Here is an 8,363-nt window from a genome sequence, read left to right as displayed (position 1 = left end):
TAGGAGGTCAACTCTCTGAAATCAGCTTCTCCTTCATGACCAGAACACAGTTTTGTCAACCGTATTGAGGTTTGGGGACAGACGCCACCATGAGCAGGGAGAACCTGGTCCCAGAGTCCTGAGGGGTCTGTCCTGATGGTGTTTTCTCTGCCACAGAACTTTAGCGGTCAGTCTGGTGGCCCAAGAAGGACCCTTGTCCCGAACAGCTGCTGTTCCTTACAATTGGGCCCCTAAGGGTCCACAGACACTAGAAACAGTTAGTCTCCCGAATAAGCTGTCTGTCCGTCATAATCTGCAGGCTTTCTCCCGAGGGATGTGGGGGGAGGCGAGGCAGGCCAGGACCCGCTCCAGGATTCCCTCCGCCTCCCCCGCCAGCTCCCGGAACCACGAGGGGCAGGGGGCGACCCAATCTGCACTGGGTGAAACGTGCCGTCTCCCCCAAGTAGACAACGCAAGCTCTGGAGTGGGTGCCAGGAGGCAGAGGCACTGCCCTCCAAGCCACAGATTCTCCCCCCGATTCCCTCCAAAAGCTGCTCCGGGGAAGCCCGTGGTGCTGGCGGGGAGAGCTGTGCTGGCGGAAGAGGTGGGGGTGGTCCGTGTTCCCTGAGTCCCACCACTTTTCTCTCTCAGAGATGCTCCTCCAGCACAGTGGTGGGGCCTTTGCTGATTTTGCTCTCCTCTTCCTCCTCCTCTTCCTCCTCTTCCTGGGGTTTCTACAAGGCAAACAAGCAGGCAGTCCTTGGGGTGAAGAGGCAGGGACTCCACCCTGGCTGCAGAGTGTGACTGCCTGTGAGTCTGTAATCCGTGGGGAAAACCAGAGTCCCAGGCACTCAGCATCCCTGACAGTGAACAAAGGGAATGAGGACCGAAGCTCCAGCCTGGTCACAAGTGTCCTCCCCAGACTCACTCACACCATCACGACAGGATCAAAGCAAGACCAGAAAGGTCAGCTTTCTGTGACGCCACAGCCACCACAGACCATCCCACCGTGAGTGTCACTGAGCCCCGCTCACCCTCCTCTCCCTTCTGACAGCCTCACTCCACCTGGACGGACCCCCAGGCGGCTGTGCGAAGGCCCAGGTCTGCACCCCCCTCAGGACTGCTGAGTACCCGGGTCAGGGGCAGTGCCGGGATGAGGAAGACTGTTGCCATGTGTGTGGGACAGACGCCACAGAGCACTGTGATAAGGGCAGGAGGCTCAAAACATGTACATATAATTTCCCCAAAGAAAAAGAGGCTTTGGGTCACTTCGTCTTTGGCTTCCTTGGGGACGATGACACAGGATTAGAAGGTCTTCAGGGTCAGACTTGTTATCTAGGTGGGATTTAAATATGGCCTGGAAATTATCTTGTCAGGCCCCTAAGTGCCACCAACTTGGGCACTTGCTGTTTCAGGAACAATTTGCTTCTTCCCTCAGAGGCTCATCTCATTAGTCTACAAGGCGGTGTGCACAGGCCACACCCCCACCATAGAAGCTGGAGGAGCAGGTGCAGGGCGTGTCAGCTGGACAAATGGCGCTTCTTCCCCAGGGGCTGTCTCAGGGCAGCCTGGGCCAGAGGCAACAGCGGTAGATCCAGCTTCCCGTTCTCCATCTTGCCAGCCTTTTGGTAACAGCTCAGCCTCAGCCCCTCACTCATCAGCCAGCAGCCGACTTCAGCCCCTCAGGCCGTCTCCTCTCTCTGACATGCTCACACACACACGCCTGCCTCCACCAGAGCCATCACCTTGAAACCACAATCAAACAGAGCTCAGTGTCTGTGTGGCCAAGAACTACCAACTGGAAGAAGAATGGAAACCCAAACACAGACCGTTGTCCTAAAGGTCAGTCATTACTGCCCAGCCCAGAAGTTCTGTCTCTTTCTACCAAAACCACATACTTCACTGATTAGAAAGAGCTGCTCTGGCCAGATGCACGGCCTGCCCTGTGTTCCCCTGGCGCTGAAAGCGAATTCCTATGACAGTGTGCAGACCCCACTTACACCGACCACCTCAGGGTGTGAAATGACGGCTCCTAGACGGATGTCCTCTGACAGCCCTGCCTTCCCTGGGTGTCAGCCCAGCATGCCTCTGACCCCCCATCACACCAGGCTCCCCAGATGCCAGGGAGGTGCAGAGACACACAGTGAGCATCCTGGACACCGATGGCTGAGCACCAGCACAGGACTGGACTCCTGGTCCTACTCGGTGCTGTTTCCCACAGTCCATACGGATGGGACTGAGCCTACACCTCCACCCTGGATCAGCAAACCTGGTCCATGTGGACAAGGATCTGGCTGCAAGACAGTGAAATATGGCAACAATCTAAACAGTAAACAAGAGGCAATGGAACTGTATACGTTTGGAGTGCAAGGGTTTAAAAAGGTTGTCAAGCTCTAGTAAGAAAACAAGCAGCGTAGGACTTCTCTGGTGGCACAGTCGTTAAGAATCCGCCTGCCAATGCAGGGAACACGGGGTCAAGCCCTGGTCCAGCAAGATCCCACATGCCGTACAGCAACTAAGCTTGTGTGCCACAATTACTGAACTTGCGCTCTAAAGCCCACGAGCCACAACTACTGAGCCCATGTGCCACAACTACTGAAGCCCGAGCGCCTAGAGCCTGTGCTCCGCAACAAGAGAAGCCACCACAATGAGAAGCCCGAGCACCACAACGAAGAGCAGCCCCCGCTCACCCCAACTGGAGAAAGCCCGTGTGCAGCAACGAAGACCCAACACAGCCAATCAATGAATCAATCAATCAGTTTACTTTTTTTTTTAAAAAAAGGAAACAAGCAGGGTAGAAAACCCAATAGTGGGACTTCCCTGGTGGTCCAGTGGTTAAGATTCTGTGCTTCCACTGAAGGGGGCATGGGTTCAATCCCTGCTCTGGGAAGTTCTGCATGCTGCGCCTTGCGGCCAAAAAAAAAAAGAATTCAATGGACACAAGTCTATCCTTCAAAAACACACTGGGAACTGACTAAAATGTTACTAGGTTATCTTGGGTGCTAGGACTGTAGGCGAACTTTACTTTCTTCGGTTTGCCTTTATCTGCCCAGGGAGACACAGATTATAAACTAAACATAGGGGACGTCCCTGGTGGCTCAGTGGTTAAGCATCCACCTGCCAGTGCAAGGGACATGGGTTCAATCCCTGGTCCGGAGACATCCCACATACCGCACAGCAACTAAGCCTGTGCGCCACAACTACTGAGCCTGCGCTCTAGAGCCCATGAGCCACAACTACTGAAGCCCACGTGCCTAGAGCCGATGCTCTGCAACAAGAGAAGCCACTGCGCTGAGAAGCCCGCACACCGCAATGAAGAATAGTCCCTGCAAGCTGCAACTAGAGAAAATCCACGTGCAGGAACGAAGACCCAACGCAGCCAATAAATAAATAAATAAATAAATCTTACATCATTTGATACAATGCATCACACTCTAAATTGAAACCTTTTCAGGAGAACTCTACCCTGTTATCACAGGCACCTTTTCCCAGGCTCAGGATATATTCACCAAAGTGTCCCAAACCACGTTTCCTCGTCCATGGCCCAAGGACAAGCCCATCTCCACAGTGGTGATGCTACAGTCCTCATGGGCTCCTGAAAATAACACTCCTGTCTCAGGCTTTCCCTGTGTCCCCACTGAATGTCCTGTCCCAGGTGCTTCCCTCCATCTGCTCCCTGCTGCTACCTGCCAACTCCAGAGCGTGAGATCAGAGGACAAACAGTAAGGAACTGAGGATTAGCATCCATCTGCCAACACATACCCTTGAAGCGCTAAATGTACCTCTTTCAGATACTGTTTTTGCCTTACAAAACTGGCAAAGGTTTTTCAAAATGATACTCAGTGTTGGTCTCATACACTGCGAGAGCAAGGTAAACAGGTAGTATTGACAGCACCTTTCTAGAGGACAGTTGAGTAATACATATCATAGTCTTAAGAATGGGCAGGACCACTGATCAATTTCTCAATGAAATACTATGCTTAAGAACATGCCCAAGATTCCGTTTCTAGGACATTAATCACAATACTGTCCATAACAACAATCAGAATCAACCTTAATGTTCCAGGAAAACTGTTAAACAAATCATGTTTATCCATGTGCGGTCATTAGAATACAGTGCAGTCATTAAAAGTATGTTATAAGAAAAAAAAAGTATGTTGTAAGAGGGTAAAAACCTGATAAAGAGTTGCCAACAAGTGAAAAAGCAGAGATCAATTTTACTAAAATATACCTATATATAAACATATATGTACACAATGTGTAGTACATGTGGACATAGACATGTATAAGTAAATGGAAAAAACTGGCATGTCATCTCTAGGTGATGGCGTTACAGGATGACTTTCAAAATTTGTCCACTTTTCTGTATTTTTCAGTTTTTCTACAAAGACATGTATTACCCACCTAATACATTTTAGGTGTTTTGCTTGTTTTTTAAGAAATATCCCACTTTTACTCCCTCTCACTGTTGGAATTCCTCTCATCCTGGCTCAAATGTGACACCTAACACTTTGGTTAAAATACTTCCCAGCTGATTAGAGCAGATGGGAAACACTCTTCTGTTCTAGGTCAAACTCCTGGGCCTCTCCCCATCCATCACCATCAACTCCCGCTTCCTGACTTGTCCTTTTAGAGCCTGCTGGCAACCCATTGGCTCTGTGCCCTCTGCCCCCATGGCAGTAACTGAGGGGCTGCCACATGCCAGGAGAGCCACTCCCTCGAGGCCACCACTGCCAGGACAGGATGGGGGCCCCAGACACCCACGTTTCCTCTCCAGCCACTGACCCCAGGCTGAAAGCAGAGGACCCAGGACCTCAGGACTTGTCCCAGGATCCAGGGGCAGGTGTTGCTCAGCAGACTCTGACAGTGACCAGCTCTGGGGACCAGACCAGGGAGGCCAGGAGAAGGGAAGGAAGTGGGAGAAGAACCGGAAAGGGCAACAGAAAAGCAGGGCTAAGCCCCACGAGGAAACCCTTTGTCTCCTCGTGTGTGATGCTGAGCTGCTCTCACAGCCACCGGTCACTCTGGGAGGTTCCCGAGTCCCAGCCCCACTGCCACAGCCTCAGCAAAGCCGGCACCCACATCTCAGCCCAGCAGCCCCCCACCCCGCCACTCACATTCTCAGGAGTTTCTTTGTTTGCCTTCTGCCTCCGGAGATCTGCCTTAATGAATGCTGAGGTCCAGGCATGAGAAGGAAGCACCAACAGAGACAGTTATCAAGCAGAGCAATGGTCAGGTTCATCCACAAGAGGGAGCCCTCACTCTCCTAAGGCTCACAGGTACCCAGCTTCTTGATAGAAGCCTGGGGACCACTGCGGACCCTGACAAGCGGAAGCCAGTGATGACACTGGCCTCCATTCACAGATCCCTGATATTTGCAGGGAATTTGCACACATTGTTCCAATCCTCACAACACTCCCCATTCTACAGATTAGGAAAGTGAGGCTCCCAGAAGTGGGTCCACCTGCCCAAGGTCAAAGAGCTATGGAGGTCAGTGTCACAGTCTAGGACTCAAACAAGGGTCTTTTCAGGCCAAAATCCGTGCTCATTCTACCAAAGCATGCACTGCCTGTCAAACAGACTTCCTCACAAGCCCTCCCCTCTGCCCCCTGCATGAGAACCCCAGATCTGCATGATCAACCAGGACACTGGGTCCTACATTGCTAACAGCCTGAACCCCCAGCAGTCCGAGCATCCCCTGGTCCCGAGGCCCCGACTCACCAGTGAGGACGGCTCCAAGGGTGAGGAACACACACAGGAAGGTGTTCCCAGGCCTGGTTCCGTAGTTGTCAATAATCTGGCCCTGGGAGATGGTGAAGATGATCCCGAATACCTGCAAAGGCACAGAGGAGACTGCGAACAAGGGCCCAGCCCACCAGCCCACGAGGCAGCTGAGCTGCCACAATGCAGGGCCTGCACCGGCCGAGCCTGGCAGGGAACAAGAGCCACGGCTCCGGGGCCACCACCACGTGAGAGGCCTACCTGGGCAGACACGTTGAGGAGGCCAGATGACATGCCTTCTGATTCTGGGTATGTCAGCTCCGCGGCAAACTCAAATCCCAGTGGGAGGTAGCCAGTCATAAAGAAGCTGAGGGCCAGATCACAGACACAAGGTGATGGAGAACTTCCAGAACAAGGAGAAAAGGGAGTCCATCTCCTGCCCTACAACTCCTTTTCCTATTCTCTCTCTTCCTGTAAAAGCATGCCACATCCTTGAAAATCAGGCCATCCCCTAGGTGGCCATTCCAAGAAAAGAGAGACCCCTGCAGGCCAGGAAGAACTTCAGGCTGTGTGCTCAGCGGACCTTTAGGGGTTCCCCTGCTTCTTCCACATCCAGCCATCAATTACAGACAGAGTCAGCGTTTATAGAAGGGGTCAGGATGCCTGGAGTGTTCAGCCCTCAGCTGAGAACTTCTTCGTAATGAGTACAGAGCCCTGGGCTGGGAGGGGTGTCCCTGGATATTGACCAGCATCTCCATGGCTCTCTGGGACCCAGAAGGAGGAGCTCAGAGTCCTCCCTACTTCCCTCCAGAGAGTCACCAGCTGAGAAGGACCAAGTCTCCATACCTCTCTCTCTCTCACACACACACACGCACACACACACACCCATGTACAAGTCCACAGGCTGGTAAGTGGGAGGTGACATTGAGCAGAGATCCCTGTGGAACGGATAGGGTTTCCTACACTTTCTCATACAACATGTCTAGAAAATGCCAGTTCTGATCTCTTACATCTGCACCACACCTCCTGCTGCTTTCACATCGATTCTCTCTCTCATTCCTTCCAACAGCTGTAGAAGGCAACCCATTCCTATCTTCCGAGGCTCAGAGCAGTTAAGTGACATATCTGTGGGTTGAGATAGTCCCCAGGAGAACTGACACACGCTCCCGCCCTTTCTGATCTGCAGGCCTGCGTACTTTCTGTGACCCCATGTTGTCCCAGGCAGAGCTAATAAAGACTCTAATAAAAACATTTCCTGGCCTCCCAGAGATCTGTGAAGGACATAGTCCATCCCAACAGCATGGATGGGCCTGGAAGCCCCAGGTGGCCTTTTGAAGTCCTACAAGTCAATATGAGCTCTGGCCATTTGCACATTTGCGCAAGTGAGTGAGAAGGTCGCTGAGGGATCCGTGTTGCTTCCTAGGATGTCGGCAGCTCTAGGAGCCATGGATGGTGCTTTCCAGTTAAACAAGTTACAGTGAAACTTACCCAATTATACCAGCAGTGACGTATACGATCCACAGGTGTCCCAGGTTCAAGGTCAATGTGTAAACCACCATGCCCACCAGAGTTGTGATACAGAACACCAGAGAAGTCTCCCTACAAACAGAGGCAAAGAAGTTAAGTCATACACTTCGAACATCAACAGGATCTTTCCTTTCTCCCTCCCACCCTCCCTTCCATTAACTGCACACCTGCCATGGGCGAAGACCTTAGCTGTGTACTGGGACATCTGCTCTCATAGAACATTCTGTCCATGTGGTAGATGGACTGTGGACCAAGGATTTCACAAAGAACTCTTTAATTACACTGTGGTCAGAGCTACAAAGAGTAAGAAGAGCAGGACAGTATGAAGCCATCTCACAGCACATCCCTCTGCGCTCTTGCCACAAACATTAGGACTGAGACAGTGAAAGCTTAACGTCTTCACTCACCTCCCCTGAAGCCAGAAACAAGGTGGAGGTGCAAGCAGGTATATACTGTGGTTATAGCAAACCAGTACTGCATTTATTGGATGCCAGGAATTCTAAGGAGCACATCACATGCATTTATTATTTCACACAACCCTTATAAAAGCTCCGTGAGAGAAGTATGTACGATTCTCCCTGATATGACAAATGAGGAAACTGAGGCTCAGACTAGTCAACTGAAAAGACTTGTTCAGAATCACTCATTGAGTAAATTCAGAGCTGAGATTTGACCCAGAGCTGGGATTGGAAACCTGTGCTTGCTCTACTTCTGCACACGGGAAAATTAACACACTGTGGGGCTGCATCTCTGGAAAAGACCAACAGCCTCTGAAGGACGCCCGTCCCTCCTTGGTCTTCAAAGCAGCTGCTGAGGGCAGAGGAGCTTCATCCTTCATCCCCTTCTCCCCGCCTCAAGTCCCTCCCCCACGGCAGAACCCAACTCCATGGACAGCCATCTCCCTCACTGACCCCACAAGCTCATTTTTCCAATATTTGTTTACACACTCTGCCTAAGTAGTAGAGCAGGGAGGAGACTGTACCATGCTGACAGCAAGACGCAGACACCAAGTGACACGAGGAACCAGTGGCAGCAGGATTCTGCAGCGTCCTCCCCTTTCAGCCCTTTCACTGTGTTTTCACTGGAATTTCTAGTTCACCTGAATCATCTGGCTGCCCCCGTCCTGGCCCAGCCGA

The 8,363-nt window shown here is 51.8% G+C and overlaps 1 protein-coding gene across 1 annotated transcript in view; it reads right to left on the bottom strand.

The window, feature by feature from the left end:
* Window positions 1-268: 268 nt before the first annotated feature.
* The window catches only part of LOC130851982 (feline leukemia virus subgroup C receptor-related protein 2-like), a 28,961-nt gene continuing 20,866 nt past the window's right edge, over window positions 269-8,363 (bottom strand). Inside the window, exons 6-10 of the mRNA XM_057732634.1 lie at window positions 7,189-7,299; window positions 5,962-6,067; window positions 5,701-5,812; window positions 5,097-5,152; window positions 269-713 (exon numbers count right to left, since the gene is read on the bottom strand). Of these exons, the coding sequence (XP_057588617.1) occupies window positions 627-713; window positions 5,097-5,152; window positions 5,701-5,812; window positions 5,962-6,067; window positions 7,189-7,299 (472 nt within the window). The 3' untranslated portion in view covers window positions 269-626. The remainder of the gene's footprint in view (window positions 714-5,096; window positions 5,153-5,700; window positions 5,813-5,961; window positions 6,068-7,188; window positions 7,300-8,363) is intronic.

The sequence above is a fragment of the Hippopotamus amphibius genome, chromosome 4 (assembly GCF_030028045.1).
Source record: "Hippopotamus amphibius kiboko isolate mHipAmp2 chromosome 4, mHipAmp2.hap2, whole genome shotgun sequence".
In the NCBI taxonomy this organism is placed as follows: domain Eukaryota; kingdom Metazoa; phylum Chordata; class Mammalia; order Artiodactyla; family Hippopotamidae; genus Hippopotamus; species Hippopotamus amphibius.
The sequence above is the reverse complement of the archived record's forward strand: the minus strand, read 5'-3'. Positions and strand labels throughout refer to the sequence as shown.